This window comes from Aptenodytes forsteri, unplaced genomic scaffold (genome assembly GCF_000699145.1).
Source record: "Aptenodytes forsteri isolate BGI_AS27 unplaced genomic scaffold, ASM69914v1 Scaffold21, whole genome shotgun sequence".
NCBI lineage: Eukaryota > Metazoa > Chordata > Aves > Sphenisciformes > Spheniscidae > Aptenodytes > Aptenodytes forsteri.
The window spans coordinates 670,070-688,782 of record NW_008795521.1 but is presented as its reverse complement, the minus strand read 5'-3'; the positions used below and the strand labels follow the sequence as shown (position 1 = coordinate 688,782).

Sequence of the window (18,713 nt, the reverse complement as noted above, 5' to 3'; positions counted from 1 at the left end):
GGGGGGAGATTTAGACTAGATATAAGGAAGACATTTTTTACGCTGAGGGTGGTGAAATACTGGCACAGGTTGCCCAGAGAAGTGGTGGATGCCCCATCCCTGGAAACATTCCAGGTCAGGTTGGATGGGGCTCTGAGGAACCTGATGTAGTTGAAGATGTCCCTGCCCATGGCAGGGGGGTTGGACTAGATGACCTTTAGAGGTCCCTTCCAACCCAAACTATTCTATGATTCTGTAAATGGAAAAGGATGTTCTGTTGTGTTTGAATGACATATAATATTTGTCATTGTATAATGAGATGGCTTCTTCTGAGAATTATACTTTGTTTTTTTCTTTCCAGGCAAGGAAGACATTGTTTCTATATACACAAAAATCCCAACAAAGACAATTTTGCTCTAGCTAATGAAGTGATGTGCTATGCCAGTTACAACATTCTTCTGTTTGAGTTTAAAACTATTCCAATTTTACACACAAGTTCTACACAAGCATTTACTTGCCATGTTAAAGTGATGCTCTTAGGAGAAAGAATGAATGAGTGACCAGATCTAAGAACAAATTTGATAAAGTTACAGTACTACATCAATTTCTTTCTATGACAGCCAAAAAAAAAAATCCCAAACAAATAAACAAACAATGATCAAACATATCCTTTCAGTGTTTTCCTTCTAGAGCTTTAGTTTGTTAGCATACCCCAGATATATAAAATAAATTCTTCAAGTGGATGAGTATCAAGCCATCATTTTCCTTCTACTCACCACAATATACAATGATATTTTCTTTGTTAAAATCAATTATCTGATACAATGCTAAAGACATTTCTTGCCCTAAAGGGATTTCTGTCTAAACTAATCTTTCAGCAAGCCTACAATTTATGAATTTCAAGACAACAGTACTAATGACTTCAGTGGATCTGTTCATCTGTAAGATTAAGCGAGTACTTACACTACCATGCTCTAGAACTCCGAATCAAGAGGTACTTTATATTCTCCACACAAAGATCTAACTTTATTCTACTTGGTGTTTCTTCACAGAGTGATTATAAAGTCACTCAGCTGTTATTGGGATGATATTGATGTGCATAGTGAGTCTGTAATGGTATAAACTTGTCAAACCCTGATTATTCTTCTGATGTGGTAACTATTGATCTGAGGAACAGACTTTTAAGACATTTTGTATGTAATATTTAATTGTTTTAATAATATCTGATTTTTTTTTCTTCTGAGAAAAAGTATAGTGAAAAATGTATTTATTTGTTACCTCTAAAGCACTGCTTTTGCTGGCAAGAAAGTATGCATTTTATCAAATGCTTGCCTGAGGTAAAACAGTTCCGATTTTAGAAACTGGGAAAAAAAAAATCTCAGTTCCAAAGGCAAAAGGTCAATGAGATTCTAAGCTAAATTATTGCTCAAATGGAGGCCTTAAAAGTATTTCATAGCTAAAATGCTGCATTTTTAGTGTTCCTTTCAAAATGCTAATTGAATTCCCCTACTTTAGCTTTAAAAATGGAAAAATGAAGTTCTAAATTGAAATGTCATGCTGAGGGCACCATTTGTTGCATAATTAAATACTGTACAGCAGGAAACTGCAATAGTTTGGAAGTGAAAAGTATCATCAATTTATTATGTGACCTGATTGGAACTTAACAATTTTCAACCACGCTTTAATGATTTTTTTTTTGTCTGTAACAATCACATTTATTAAACTTATTAAACTTTAATTAGCTTTAGTAAATGTTATTCTAAGTCTGAATCTGGCAGTGAGAGTTTAAAATTTTTAAATGATGCAAAGCTAGACTGTGCTATCTATAAGCTATGAATGTCAAGACATTTCCTTATCTTAAATTAACATGCACTAAGAAAACGTGAAGGTTCCACAATATAAAGCGTACAGAAGATTTCAGAGTGAGAACCAGAAATTGTGTTCCTCTCAGAAAAATACAGTACACATATTAAAACTGTAAACAAATTCTGAAGATAGCTTGTGTTAATGTCTACCATCAACATAAATATATTCAGACAGTTATTTGGCCGGTAATATTCAGCGCTCCTGCAGCTTCGCACTCTTCACCTTCAAAGCTCTAAACACCACGCTGTCATAGGCTACCAAGACATTACTGCTGACGACAATACCAGTTACCCACTTCCTTCTCTGGCAAACATTTCCTGGAAAACCCTTGGTTTGTTGGTAAATCCGTGTAACGAGATACTACTGCAAGCACCATGCAAGTAGTGACCTAACTCTCACTCAGTGCTGCCCAGCAAAGCAGCAGTAATGCCTTTTCACTCTGCTTTCTCTTCTGTTGCATGCGGCTGAGCTCGCAAGTCCGCTGTACAGTGAATTAATCTTTTAACTTATTGCTATCATGCTGAAAATTTGATGACTATTTTACTTCCATTTTTCCTAGCCAAGTATGTTGAAGTCAGGTTGTGGCCTATCTCCCAAGTACACACACAAACTTCAGCTTTCCTCATTTGGCTTCTTTCTAATGTGTCACTGTCAGCCTTAATATTTTTAGACTTTTGATTCACTTCCTCCATCTCTTCAAATGTCACACTGGCTACCTCAAAGCTGGGTAACTACATCTGCATTTCCTGCTCTCCCCTTGTAATTAAAAATGATGACAACAAATGGAGACTTCTCTTTACTTTGTTTCCACATAATTGTTTCCCAATTCTTCCTTCATTACATGACTGATGTGCACTGTTCTATCTTGGTCTCATCCCACAGTTTTCTAATTGTTCTTCCCACTGTCCTATAAAATCCTGTTTGTTGCTAGAGTACTGTACAGTGATATTCACACAGACTTGGACAGTTTAAGAGAAATGCTTGCAGGCTTTTAAATAATCAATCACACAAATCAATCAATGAACACCCTAGATAGGATTCATGTGATTAAACAGCCATCCCCGTTGTCTCCATATCCAAATCTAGTCACACCGGACACTCTTTACTGTTAAAGGGGATCTAGTTAGTATGTTTTGTGGAGTCTAAGACAAGATTCATTTCATCCTGAAGTAGACTCAGTCGGTAATTTGACTGTTCCATGTAAGTGCCAATTCCTCTCCTAGGTGCCTATAAAAGGAGCGTAGCTGAGCTATAGATTATAGGTATCGAAGATGGAGGATACGTTGCCTATCCACATGCTAACAGCACCACACAGCACTTGCTACAGCAGCTTAAGGGATTATGCAGAGGGTGAGACTGCACAGAGAGTTACAGAACAATTGTACCAAAGGGAGGTTTAAACAATCACATGCTGCAATGGCAGTGCTGCATATCCGTATCAGCTTAGGAAGAAATAGGAAAATAAACAAAAGGATTCAAGAGGGAAGAGAACGTGAAGTTGCAGCATAAGGGGATAAACGGAAGTCAAGGGAAAAGGGCCACGCTTCCCTGCAGAATGTGGCACTAGAAACAACTCTTCCACTTCAAAATCGCTCTGCAGCCTAAAAAAAAAAAAAAGCTGTTTAAGCTACTGGGAGGAGTATTTCGTCACCTCTAGCAACTGAGCCACATACTACTGTATGACAGCCCACATACGCTTTTATATATTTTAAATCATTGAAGTGGCAAAGGTCTCTGACAGAGACCACTGTGATTTCAGTATCAGAGTATCTTTTTGTCTATTTTCCAGAGGAAAACTGTTTTTATGAAAAAAGTAAATCATCAAAAGTTTGAAGAAGAAACACAGTGTTAAATACTACAAACATCTAACTTGTTTGTGTGGAAGATAAAGGTGGGGGGTTTTGTTTCATTTTTTACTTTTGATATCTTTATCACATGTCACCCCCAGGACATGTCACAAAAAAGGGCCCAATTCCTACAGCTGTGAAGAAATTCTTCTAGCATTTGCTTTTAAATTTTTTTTTAATGCTGATTAAAAAAACAAACACACACACACCCCCCAAACAACAACAACAAAAAACCAGAATGAACTTTCACAGTATGATTCAGGAAAAAATTGTGCAAAATCTCAAATATATTGTTTCTACCTCCAGACTATTATGCACATCTGAATTCCTTGTTCCTATATAAAATATTAGTAGCTGTCCCTGAAATATTTCTATAACGAGAAAATGTTCATTCACACCACTAGAAAAGAGAGTAAGTATAGAATTATTGTACAGAACAGCTAATAAACCTTCAGGACTTACACAATACCTGCATTCATTTCCTATGGGTTCATCTACCTATTTTACCTATAAATGTAGGAAATTAGTTACTATCCACTGCTAATTAAATATTGTATCACAGTACCTTATAATGTGAAAATTTACTAAGTATATGTACTCGAATTTCGTTTAGCAACAAGTCTTATTCTTATTTGTAAACAACTGGAGGACGCAACACCTATATTTGTGTTCCACATAAACCCACCTTCATATTAATTTTATTAAATAGTACAACAGTAAACATGCTGATGACCACTGCACTAAAGGCAATGGTGTCGCTATGAAGCAATTTATCATTTTATTTTCTTAAAGAAAAGCACTGAATGTTCCCACATGTTAGAGCAAATGAAGTCTATGGCTGGTTCTTAGCCAGAATTTTGCAGCCCAACTGAAACTCATGGGTAGAATATCCCCAGAATTTAATTTCAAAATGTCTTCAATTTGCCTCGGCCTCTCTTTAGTTTTATAAGCAATAGACAAAAGTTTTCTTCACACTTAAGCTTCAGTGTAAATAGCAATCTAAAGATAGCAGCAAAATATTTAGATACAAAGGGTAATGAGCTGTGACCCTGTTAAGTAGATAAATGGTAATTAGAAGGAAACAATACATCTCCTGCTTCAAACAGTTAATTTAACAGGTTCAAATTTAATAGCTGCTTTTATATCCTAAATCCTCTTTTGCCTGATTTTGAAGACATTATTCTTAACCTGTTCCTTGAAACCAGTAGCAGTACTGCTTCTGTACAGTAACATGAAATGGCAGCAAGGATCTTCCATGACAAAGAGCAAGTGCTCTAACCAATGTGCTTTTAGGCTTATCAAATTTTGCAGTTGAAATAGAAAACAACAGAACAACATTTCATTAAATATTTTAAAACTATACTCATTATACACACAAGTGCAAACACTGAAGCTGTTTCTGTAGTCACAGAGGGACATTCTCAAACTGTAAATTCCTACAGACAAGAAAAACTTGTATCATAATCTGTAGTATTTATAGAAATTTGCCAGGAAGTTGGGAATACGTATACCTTAAACCCCAGAAGAGGCGGTCGAGAGCAGCTTGTTACAAACTTGAGTAGTTTGCGTTTCTCTTCATCAGTGAAGCTTTCTACAACTCTCCAGAATATTTTAATTACAGGATGGTCTGCTGTGTAGCCACCTATAATGAGATTTAAATGATTTACAGATAGAATAGTTTTATGTAAGAAAGAAACTCTTCAGAAAACCTAGCATCAGTTTTGAAAAGCTTAGGGAAAATATTGAAACCAGCAGGCTTAGATTGCTGACTTCTGTTACCTATAGATCTCTTTGATCACTACATTTTGAGTTTCTCATTCATTGCTCACCTATGGCTACTATCTCCCTCAGCTTTTTAACTGCAGTTTTCTTCACTGAATCCTATTTGTTTATTTTAAATTAATTTTATTTAGTTTAGCATTTACCTAGTAACTTTGGATTACTGCCTTTTACTGCAAGAGTTTGTAAAATCTGCAAGACTCAGGATGTTATTTAATGAATCAACTTACCTAGAGGTAAGCTAGAATGTGAACTGATGATATAGTAGCTTTTTTTTTTTTTATTACATTCACGATAACTGAAGAAAGATACCTTGCATTTCTCACACGGAAAAATATGAGCTCTCTCTTCAGGCTATCTGAGAAATGGTAAGTATCTGAATGAGTTGGTAGAAACAACCATCCCAAAGTCATTTGCAGACTTATTTTCAGGGCAACCAGACACAACCATTGACTAACATCCATTTAGAAAAGGAATTCCATGTCTTGTAATTATCTGGCTATAAACTTGTATTTAAATGTGTGAATAAAATAACCTGCATACCTGTATCTCCCAGCATTTATAAAATTAGGTTGTAATTTTACCCAACTTTCTGAAATTCAGGCCTGTCTAGAGAGTTTGACCAAAGTTAACAACAAGAATAACCTTACAACTTTTTTAAAAAAGCTGTGATAGAAAGCAAATTTATTTATTCCTGAATCAGTCATAATACATTTTTTAATTTAAGTAAAATATACTTACCTGAATAGTTTGTGAAAGATTTAAGATCATCCAAACTAATAGGTACTTGGGCACCAGAAATCAAAACCTAATAGTGATGAAAATTAGACAATTACATTACAGGCAAAAATTAACATTTATTTGCAGTTTAAAGCAATTGTTTTCTGCAGTTTTAAGAGAAGTACCTGTATTTCCTGTTGATCAAACATTCGAAGCCATTCAAGATTCACAACATTGGCCAGTCCCTGACGGAAAGCAAGGCAATGCTGTCGAATTTGTTTGTTTAACCTGTAGTCTGCCACCAGGTGAATGTACGCAATTCGGTTAGCGCTGGTAACAGGAATGTCTTTTCCACCTGGCTTCAGCTCAACCACCTATAAACGTAACAGTTTTCATCATCTTGGTAAACTTTAGTTCTGTGTGCTGTAACCGTAAAATTGAACTGCAAAACATTCTAGTAAGTGATGTATATATTTGAAGTTTACTAGAATATACTGAAGAATATTCACCTCAAAATAAGATTACAAGTTATAAAGGTAGGGTTTTTTCTGTTTACTCATAAGAGCACATTATATGGCATCCAGTTTTTAGACCTAGACCTCCAGCTGACCACATGGCCCTGTGGTTTATTACCAGAAAGTGGATTCGGCAAAGTCAGAGCTCTTTTATAGGAGACAGCGTGTAATACTAAATTCACCACTGCAAGTCAGACAGAAACTGAGGTGAGAATCTTCCCCTTGGCAGGCTCATCCCTAGCTTCACTGATGCTAGTAAGTGCTCTGGAAGAGAAAGTAACCTGTATAAGCACAGATCTCACACGCAGCACTCCTTCCAGTTGGATTAGGAAAACTGTGCTTGACTGGCTAGGCTCTTCTCTAATTGGTGATCGTGAATTCTGCAGGACCACATTATGGAAAAAGCAATGTCCGCTGAGTCAAAATTAAGATTCTGATACAAGCCTGATTTACAGAATGATAAGCATCCACAATTCCTACTGCTGAAAATCCAAGTTATACATGTTCAGTACTTTCAAAAAAATTTAAAAAAAAAAAAAAAATCAAGCCTAAACTTGTTTGTCTGCTGAGAAGCTTTTGTCCTTCAAGTACACCAAGATACCTCAGCATGGAAGAATTTTTAATTAAAAAAAACCCACAAAACAAAGACACTGTAATTGCATTAAGCTATAAACCAGAATCAACAGTAGTTATTAAAACACTACTGACCTTTACATATTCTACCCTTTACTACAAGATGGTAATTTTGCTGAGCAGTAGCCAAATCTGAAGGGATTATTTCAGTACTAAAAAGATGATAAAAAAATTGAAAAGCTGAGATACAGCCACTTTCTGAAGCCTTCAGAAAAAAGTTTGTTTTTTCTACACTCTAAAGTCAGCAATTTTTAATTATTTTTGTTCTAAATAAATCTGTATTTCAGTCTGTGGTAATGATCACATCTTCAGAGCACAGAGAATTAAACACGCAAATAGCTTCTTTTGTAACATGCCACCTAATAATGTGAGCTGTTCCAGTACAAAGCGAAATGCTAAGTGGTAAGATTAAAAATTCGCAGTGCTTTTGAGCATTCAGATTTTTACTTGATTCACAGGTTTTTAAGGCCAAGAGAAAACATTAAGATCTGTGAATCTGACCTCCCAGATAACACGAGCCAGAGGATTCTGTCTAGAGATTCCTGTATTTAACTCAATAAATCCATAGATGAGTTAGAGCACATTTTTTAGAGAGACAGGCAATTCAGGTGTAAAGACTCTATGTGATGGAGTATTTACCACTTTCCTTGATAAGCTAGGACAACCTGAATTATAACAATAGGTGTTAAAAATCTGTCTTACTTCTCACTTTAATCCTTCAATGCAAGCTTCTTGCTTTTGTTACGCCTACAGTAAAAAAAACCTCATCAATACTCCACCATGTCTGTGTGCAGGTAGTACTGACTATGCTTAAATGCTACTCCCTGAAGAATGAAGTAAAATGAAGGTGTCACAGTTTAGCTGACACTGTTTCATACCCTGCACACATTAGCTCGCTCGCTTCCGAGTAAGTCCCCTTCAACAGGAACCATGGACACAAGAGGCAGGATAGCTTTCTCTGGGGTCCACCCTTTGCGGAGCCTGGCATGCAATGCAGCCGGCCAGTCTAGGGGGTACAGGGCAGTACCTGGTGCCACCGATTGGCCTGAGGGTGAGGATGTTTTTACTGGTCAAGTCCACAAGGAGTATTAATAGAAGTATGGGACATGTTCCACACCGCAATGGAAACATCTGATGAGAAGGGGCCCCTGCGCTGCTAAGCTTTCTCCTCTGCTACTGCAGGCAGCAATGCAGTCTACAATGTACTGTGTTTCATCCCACTATAGTAGTTTTACTGTTGTCACTGAAAAGTTAGTCAGTAATTGGATTTATCTAATGATTAGAAACATTCTGATTTCCACTGTGAGTCCAATGGGTAAAGTTTGTTAATACCCACTGTTCTTATTTCAATATTGTCCCATAGCTTAACCAGCTCTTTCCTTCCGCCTCAATTATATCCACAATGCATTACTTATGGGCAGCAACTTCATTAATCTTCCCAGAGTCTTTTTCGATGGACTAAAGGAAGTCAGGTTCCTTTAGTCTCCTCCTATAAAATACCCTTTTACAAGGCCTAACAAAACCAGAAAGCTTTCTCTTACTATTTAAATCCTTGTCCTCCGTAGTGTTACAGGATCAGAGCTACCAATGATATCCCAGATGAACAGATCATTGCCGAGACCTCAACACTACTAATACTTCGCTGTCTGCCCACTGACAAATATTCCCTATTCATTTTGCAGAACAGCATTACTTGTTCTTTTGTCACTACTTCACCAAATACAACTGAAGTATGGATACGCTGAATTTGGCCATATTAAAGCATATTTGTATCAATTAACTCATCAAGCTTCTCTTAAGAATATAGACACCAATAATAAACAAAACTAGTTATTATTCTATTTGTGTACAATAATTTGTGAGCTCTGTTTTGGGGTTTTTTTTTTGGGGGGGGGGGAGCTTGAATTGAATTCCTTCCTAAAATAGCAAAAGGGAACCAGTGGCAGGGTGTTCTAGAACACTGCTGTGTTTTAGGATTCATCCCAGCACTAGGTGAAGTAAAATGTTTAACCTTCCCTGCAGGTCAGCAAATAACAGATCAGAACACAGATTAATTTACGCTTATGTTTGCATTATAATAGTATTGTCTTCACAGTGGTCTAAGGATGTCGGGAAAGCTGTATTCATTTTATAATAAAAGCTATTCTCTCTCCCTACAATGTTCCTCCTGCAAATCAGAGGGAAAAAAAAGTTTTGTACTCTTTCTGACCACTATTTTTAGAAACTAGGAAAAAAATATTTTTTTAAAAATTTTATTTTTGCTTTTATTTTTATATTCTTATTTTAAGTAGCAAACCTTGGTTTCTGATCCAGCAACACTTCTGTAGCTCCCCTTCCTCCCCTCAACCCTGCAATGCCACAAGTAAGACTACCGCATTCAGTTAACCGAATTTCCTGGGGTTTTCCTGTGATCTAACTACCCATTTTCAGAGTTTGTCAATGTGAGATTAATTCTACCACCATTTTGTCAAAGTACCATCACAGTCTGAAAGAAAAGGGCTAATGTAGCAGGAATAATAAATATATTATGCCATAAAGGCTAAGAAGGATGTAAAAGAGAAGACAGAAAATGGTAACGCTTGGGCTGGCAGAAAAACAATAGTAAATGTAGACGCAGTTCACTTTTTACTCATTCGTTGTTTTCATGGCGTTTTAAAGAGACTATTGTAGAATTCCGACTTAAATCTTTTAAGATGTAATAAATTGCGTTGCGGACTTTTTGAAAAGGAACTCTTCAACAATCATTCCTGACATTTAGAATTATCAGCCTGCATTTTTATTTTTATCCATCCAATTTTGACCACTAGATGGTGCAAGGTAATAACACAGGTTACACGGGATGGGCAAGAATAGAAAACTACCCAAAATGTGCAGACTTGTGTTATCACCTTATTTTCTATTTTGTAGATCTAAGTTTAAACAAACAAACAAAAAAAATCATTTTAAGTTGGTTCATGATCAAAAGCAAATATTTTAAAAGCAAATTATATGTATTATTTAGATAAGTATTGAGATCATTCAGACAATACCACAGAAAACTGAATTTGATTCCATACTCACAAAGTATGTCTTCAAAATGAAGGGGAAATATCAAAATGGGACATAAAAGTCCCACATTTTTAAAAATCTGCAAGGAAAGGTGCTTTGCATTCTTTTAGTAATGTGGACAGAAGTATTCCATTAGGCCTCTGACTGACTTCGTTAGATACACTCAGAACTACAGTTGCATGCACTTACAGTTTTCTTGGCTATAAATTCAATTATATGTTTCTGCAAGCACACACTAAAAAATGCGCTCAACTTACACTTATATTCTTATTTAAAAAAACCACCAGTTTGTAAAAAAAAAAACAAAAAGTAAATCTCTATTTTATGTATGGTTGCAGTTCAAGTGAACGGTTCAGATGATCATTTTCAGTTATTATATCTACTATTTTGAACATTAGCATAATAATAAAATAAATGCACACCAAAAATCAGGGAAACGGTGAATAACAGTATTTGTCAAGCAGAATTCATGGGATTTATCTTCTGGCTTATTGATAATAATCTGTCACACAAAATCACTTTGTAATGTGATTACAGGCAGACAACAGCAAGTCTCTGTTGGTAGACAAACTTGCTAGCTGCTGCTCACTCAGATCTGGCAGTGGCAATTGCTTCCCAAACTGAAGGAGAAAAAGGGAATATTTAGAGGGTAAAGTGGTAAATATTTTAGGAAAGAATAAAGGACCTGTCATCTAGGCAATCTTTGTATGTGACATATGAAGACATAAGACATATATCCAGTGCAGTTTCAAAAAGCACTCTTCTAGATAGTCAAGAACTCTTACAAACTTGTTTTTAATACAGATGAAAAGATTTTATCTTCTCGCTTGGACTCTGATCACTTTTGTCCACATCACCCCTAAAGTTTTTCCCCATTCTGAAAATAAGTAGATAAAGGCTTGCTTTCTTTCCCTGTCATCTGCCTTCCAGATGTTCAGGCAGGAGTTCCAGGTAGCAGAATGCATTTGAATGCCTAAGAACGCATTTGCCATAAGTGTTATAAATCTGCCTGAGAAGGATCAGCCTCAACTTAAATATTTTGCTTCTGAAAAACCTCCAAAATCATTCCTCTAAGCCACTGTATCCTAGTAAAGAAGCTGCCAAGACAGAAACCTTCAGAATTATTTTTAAGGCTTCAAAATTTTCTCTCAGGGAAATTTAAAGGCACAGAACACTCCTTTAGTGAGTCAACATGTTTTCAGTAACAACAATGGCATTCACATCTGTGTAAAAAGCCAAAGGTGTCCTGACACCAACTTTTATACTATATGGATTTCACAGAAACTGCTGCCATATATATTATAGTGCTTTTCTGTGGATTTGTGCTTCTACACTTTAGTTATGGAGTCTTCTGATTATGGAGTCTTCTCATATTCAACTGTTCCGAACCATGTCATTTCAAGAATCAATGTTTGAGAAGACTCGCTGGAGTACAGAATCTAACATTTTTGAAGGAAGAGTAATACATATTTGAATCTTCCTCTCTTCCCTTGGGCAGCCACAAAACTCGCCTTCCTCACTGAAAGAGAGGGGGGAGGGAGGTCTGAAAAGAGGAGGTATTTTCTTGAATTTGTTAACCTTACACTTGCTATAAGCATTTTATAACCATTTTATCACCACCTAATCTACAAGATAGAAGGAAAAATAAAATCAATATACACAGCTACCTGAAGGCACCTGTAACTATAGACTGACATTCTTTTGAGACTTTTTTTATTGGCCACCATTTTATGCAGCAGATCCAACAGCTGAAGTCTAGGCTGGTATCACTGCATTAGATAGTTCTTTATCAAAAGCTAAAGCTATTTGGGGTTGGAAGATAAGGTTGATGGCATAGCTCCCCTAATTAGCAGGTCTAATGTGCAAATTATTAAGTACCTTTTTGAACTTCTGGTGAATGCACTTTGACAATAGTTTAATGGGATCTAAAAGCGCATTACAGGATTGGAATCAATACGCTGATAATAGAATTTCTACCTTCTACTACTGACAGAGGCAATAGAGCCCCTTTTGAATGTGTCTTTCATTGCAGATAATGCTTTTGTGCCACAATTGCTGGATGGACACTGCCACGAGGATAACTATTTACAATGATAGATTTATGATGCATTTATTGGGCACTAATTTATTAGACACTAAAGTGGTTGTTTAGCTGAAAACTAGAGATAATGTACATTCAACATAAGGAGTGCAAATTAAGCTCTTTTCCCAAAGTGAATTAGCCTTACCTTGACACAATTAATTAGTATGCAATGGCTACACGAGTCAAATACCAGACAAAATGTATTTATCCATATGAGGTTTATTAAGGTAATGAAATTAAGTATAAAAAATAACTTGTTGCATTACAACACAGAAGACAGTGACAAGAACAAATTAGTTCTGTTGAACTACACTAACACGCAGTCTCATTAAAAGATGGTTAATATTTCACAGGTATAGTGTTCTCCCTCCAAGTATAAACACAGCAATACAGCATCAGAATATTTAATTTAACTTACATTTCATTTAGTTACTCAGAAACTATTATATTTACTCTTCCTTTTAAAATTATGCAAACAATCAAAAAATCAGAAGTCTTGATAATACTAGCCATAGCCCTTAGAGAATTTTAACGAACAAATTAGGCTTCTTGGCAAGAATGCACTTTTTACAAGTTTTTGTTGCAGTAGGTAGAGCTGGCAACATCTCTAACTGGATCTCCTTGTATGTTATTTCTGAGCTATTTCTCTTTTCTATGTCCTTCTACCTTACTTGTTGAGGTAGGTTGTCATGTGTGGCTAATTTTTGAGGACATACAGAATAGATGTATAAAGTATGGAAACCACCAGCTCTCCAGAAAATATTAGCTACTTTTCATTTTTAATTAGCGACTAAACTACTTTTGTATTAGCTGCGATCAACAAAACTATTACTTTAAGTGCATTTAAATGAATGGCTTTAGAATACAAATAACATTTTGGAAACCGCCATCTTGTGTGTTTTGCAGCCTAGTAACCCAATACATGGATACTATAGAACTCAATTCAGTATCAGTCACTTAACAGCACATGCTACCACAGAGCAGGCGCTCTACTGTACAATACTGTACAATAGAGTAGGTGCTCCAAGAACATGCTTTCTGATACATCCGCATCACATGCCTTCATTTCAAGTTTTTGAGTGTTTTTCTAAAGACAGTGCAGGTCAGAAGTTTTCATATAGAGAGTGTAACCCAGGGGAAAAAATGACACCTGGCATATGTTTAATATGAAACATTACTTATATCAGGCAATTGTTGACTCTCCCCCTTCAGTATGATTCAGGAACCCCAAATCTGGGGATACTATTTTAAAATTGTAATGCAATCCAGGTTTTAGGATCTTCCAGAATGACAGGAAATGGATGACAGAAGAGTAAAGATAAAGTCTGAGCCTGATGCTGTTAAAGCAGAAGTCTTGGACATCAAATTTGCTATGATTTAAGCAGCAGCAGAGAACTCAACCTAACAATTTCCAGGACTAGCTGCTGCCATCACAGTGGTGCTGCTGCTTCTGTGAGATGTGCATAGTCCCAGGCTTCCCTGACCAACAGGCAAAACCAGAACTTACCCCCTTTTATAGTCTCTGTTTCTTCCACAAGAAACAAGGCTGAATTCAGATGCTGCTGCATATCGCAATGTTGTCAGGTCTACCTTTTTGATCCAATTATTAATTAAATACCATAATCAAGTACAAGTAGGCCATCAGTAGTACATAATTTTAAATCCTCAAAAACGAAAGAGGAAGCAAAAATGACAATAAACTTTAACTGTATTAGCAAATAAAGGCACACTTCTAAAGCTCTGGTGATACTGATTTTCTACTATGAGCACAACTGATCTTTAGTACTCACAACAGAGCAAATCAAAGCCATAATCTAATTATATAGTACAGTCGCGTTAAAACTTCATATTTAAGGACCTAACTAACTGGCCCAATTTTTAGAAGCACTGAACACCCATTTCTCCCCCTCCGAAGCAAATAAAGGCACACTTCTAAAGCTCTGGTGATACTGATTTTCTACTATGAGCACAACTGATCTTTAGTACTCACAACAGAGCAAATCAAAGCCATAATCTAATTATATAGTACAGTCGCGTTAAAACTTCATATTTAAGGACCTAACTAACTGGCCCAATTTTTAGAAGCACTGAACACCCATTTCTCCCCCTCCGAGACCTGGTGTCTCAGACCCTCAAAAAAAAAAAAGGTATTTAAAAAAAAAAAAATAAGGTCTAATTTCAGTTCCTCTATTTTGACAATTAGCTAAAGGAGAGACAACACTTACCCTCAAAAAAAAAAAAGGTATTTAAAAAAAAAAAAATAAGGTCTAATTTCAGTTCCTCTATTTTGACAATTACAGCTAAAGGAGACAACACTTACCTCAGAATAAAGGGTCATTATTATTTAAAACCATTCTGATTTCTAACTCTAATTCCAAAACTAGGCAGTACTTCTATAGTTTACATATCATCTAACTTTTACAATTATTTGAAGTGCAATCAAAGAAACAACATAAAATATTTTGTTCAAGAAATTATCTCAGGCAATAGAAATTTTCATGTATGACTGTTATAAAAAAATCACTGTAGTTTACTACTTAAAAGACCAGACCTTTAAATCATCATCAAGAGTTGGGGTTTTTTTTAAGCACAAGATTAGTTATTGTCTACTCCAAAGACTGAGTCAGAATCCCGATGATGCCTCACAACATACAGCACTTGTAACAGTTCCTTCTTATCACTTTCAAATTAAAAAATTAATTAGTAGGGGTAGTAAGGATTCATCAGTCACACAAAAAAAAAGCGAAAGCCATTCTTACCTGCGCTTCCCCAAGGTCATTATTTACCACCGTGAAGTTTAGTCCAAGTTCTTCTACATCCCCTTCATAGCTCTTGAGAAAAAGCAAATTTTTGTACATTTCTGGATCTAACGAAGCTAAATGATGAATGTCAACATCCGCACTTGTCCCCAGTAATTTTGAGAGGAAAAAACTAGCAAATGGCAGCTCCACCAGCATATTTTCATAAAGAGCCTGAAAAACAAAGCAATTAAAAGCACATTAGATTTTATTGTTGTACATGCAGGAATTCTGAAAGCTATTGTCTATTTCTCAACTTTTTGGTAATTCCTCCTTAATTTGGTGCCTGAATAGGATCTTCTGAGATGGCAATAGCCCAGATATTGCATAAATTTAAAAATATTCAACCATAGTTTGAGATTTGAATATCCTTGTGAAATACCAAGCTCCCAAATTTTACAAATTAATTATGTGGTGATTTAGAAGGTAAGGTCACTGCTTAGCTGTCATTAATCTTCTGGTCTGAAGTATGATAGCAAACAGCAAGTATATCGATTGCATAGATTGGCAAGAAAAGCAAAGTTTGCTAAAGGACAATGCAACTGCATCAAGAATGTCTTCCAAAAAAAGTTAGCATCTCTACTGCCATTAGCATTGTCATAAGCAATATTTTTCCATCCATATCAATTGCTACATGTAAAATAGTCTGCCCCTTAAAAATAACTATATAAAACCAGTACATTTTAAACTAATCCAAATAAACTATTTCTTTTGCATGTTATACAGATTCATCGCCGCATATTTTTGGTGAATTCTACTGCTTAATGGCATCATCAAACCATCCTAATTTCCAAGCCGAGAGCTTATCAGTTATGCCTGTACCATATGTCCAATCCTTCCTATGCCTGACACCGTTAGACCTGTCAAAAGATTACTGAACCAAAAACAAGCCTGACCTGAATCTGCAGCACTCATGAAAAATTTATTTTTAGTGTAAACCAAGAGTTTCCTCAAGAATTTTCAAAAATGCACAAAACCCGCAGCAATACCACTCTCGGTTGATCTACTGTATGATCACATTTCAATGTAATGCAAAGCAACTTTGCATATTTTTCATACAATAAGTAACAAATTCTTGTTGATTGGAAGAAAAAAGTACTTATGGTAGCTCTCCAAAGAAGGAGAGATGGAAACTTCAGAGCTAGAAAGAGAAAGCATGACATCAGTTAGAGAAAGTCTACATGAATAAAGGAAAAATAAAAGACCGTTGGCTTTAAAAAAATCCCTGAAACATGCTGTCTGTGCATAGCCTTTCCCATTGTCCAATTTGTTTGTCACATCAGCATCTCTAACAATGACAACCAAATCTTTACAGTGTCATTAGTATCACTTCCAGGCTGATCAGAAAAGGCATCATCAACATAACATAATTGTTTGTTCTCTTTTTACTCTTCAAGAGCAGTGCTTTGCCATTACTTAATTCCTCCATAATCTGCTGCAAACTTAGAAAAGGAAGCACAATGAGCAAAAAAAGGAAAAAAGAAGAAATGTAGCTGTAATCACTCAATGATATTCCAACAAAGACGTTAAGAAAAATATACACAATTCCTTAAACTTTTGAAAGAACGTTTCTGTGAGGTGAGTTAGACCTTGCAGAAAGAATTGAGAATAACAAGTTCAAAGCCAAAGGGTGCATTATATTTAGAGCTATATGATTTATTCAAGGTGTAGAAGTCGAAATCCTCATTTGTATAGTTGACTTTAAAAGCAAACTAGAGGGATAAATCATTAATTTGCAATGTATAAGGTCAGTGTTTGCTGTTCCTGCATTAGTAACAATAAAGCCATTGTAATTCCTTAAATATATCAAAGCTACCCGAATTTAAAATGGAATTCCATCTATGACTCATAAAATGTAAATGTAGAGGTGTAATTTTTTACACAAGGCAGGTTTAAGCCTTTAGAGCATTTAATATACAAGGACTAATAAATGATAGCACTAAAAACTATGATCACATCAGCTAAATGGATTATAAATTAAATTTCCATAATGTATGCAACTGAAATACAAATGTAGACATAAATCAAGGTATTTTCTAAACACAGGTTAATTACACAAATTCAAAACCTGTCTATTTTTTATGCAAAATAATCCACTTAGCATTTTTCAAACTCGTCTTAAGTCTTAGCCACTTGCAACACTTGATCCTAGAAGCCTATCAATAATTCCTTGTCAGGAAAAAACATAAATAGGTATATTGAAGAAACTTGTATGTTATTTTTCAAGTGTCTGTCTTTTATGAGTGTTTATTGCTCCAAATTGTGCCAAAATGATTTGAAATAAAAAGGATTAATTATAGTAGAAGCTTTTTAATATAAGTGAGTGCAGCTGCAATGCAATTAATGCAAATTGTGTCGCTATCAGGAAAATAAATGTGAACAACATCACTGGCTATTTCTGTTTGCTGCCAAATAACTTCAGTAATTTACTACATTAAGAATCAATAAAAAAAATAATGCATTTCAAATGCATCACTATTAATCTTCAGGTAGTTCCAAAGTGAACATTTATAACTTCATCTAAAAACTATATAAAGCATTTTTAAATAAACTAAATTGTGCAACTTGAGAATAACTTTAATTACTACTTCTCTTAGCTAAGTGATTGCAATATTAAAAACAAAGTATTTTTGGAAACAAGGCAAACAGTAGTGTTTTAATTAATTTGAAAGTCAAGCTATCCTAACAAAGTTTAATAAGAAATGCACTAAAACTCCGGTAAATAAAATCACGATAAACTCCATTTTTTTCCAAAGAGGTAAATTATATCATTACAGCTCCAGCATTGTGCAGAGATGCTGAGAAATGCTCAGTACAATTGAATATGACTGAATAAACTTAAACTTTATCTTTCAGTTTCAATCTAATTTCCCCATTTCTCAGTCAGCACAAACTGCTCAAACTACCTGTTGCTGCCAAAAGATTCCTGCCAGAGGGATGAAACAAATCAGCTTGCTGATTCAACTGGGTTTCTTTTCAGATTGTTTGGGCTGTTTTTTATGGGGAGGGATTGTTTGAAGTTGAGCCTTCTACCAAATCAGAATCAGATCCAGCTCACAGCTATGGCTGAAACTGGATAGGAACAGCAAGACCACTTGTTTCAACGGCGGCACAACCTTACAGCAGCCAGCTGCCAATGGAAGTCCACCCTGATGGGTATTTTTCTTACTGCAGCTAATCTAATGGCCAAAAGAGGAGATTCATCCCTTCCCTCTTTTCCTTTAGTGAATTGTCTTGGGGAGCTATAAGTTACCCCATTTTAAGCTTAGTTTTCTGCCCATTCAACTCTCTGAACTGGCCTTCTGCAACAACAACATAAAGGAGGCAGAAGCCCAGCGTCAGTGACAGGCAGGGGAATGATGACCACCTCTTATAGAGGTAACCGTCAGATTGACTTAACTGCAATATGAAGCTGCACCGTTAGAATATACTTACATACATACTT

General features: G+C 35.7%; 1 protein-coding gene across 1 annotated transcript in view; it reads right to left on the bottom strand.

Moving 5' to 3' along the window:
* UBE3C (ubiquitin protein ligase E3C) overlaps positions 1 to 18,713 on the bottom strand; it is an 86,011-nt gene that overhangs the window by 6,691 nt on the left and 60,607 nt on the right. The window contains exons 19-22 of the mRNA XM_009281838.2: positions 15,230 to 15,442; positions 6,377 to 6,565; positions 6,213 to 6,279; positions 5,204 to 5,334 (exon numbers count right to left, since the gene is read on the bottom strand). Of these exons, the coding sequence (XP_009280113.1) occupies positions 5,204 to 5,334; positions 6,213 to 6,279; positions 6,377 to 6,565; positions 15,230 to 15,442 (600 nt within the window). The remainder of the gene's footprint in view (positions 1 to 5,203; positions 5,335 to 6,212; positions 6,280 to 6,376; positions 6,566 to 15,229; positions 15,443 to 18,713) is intronic.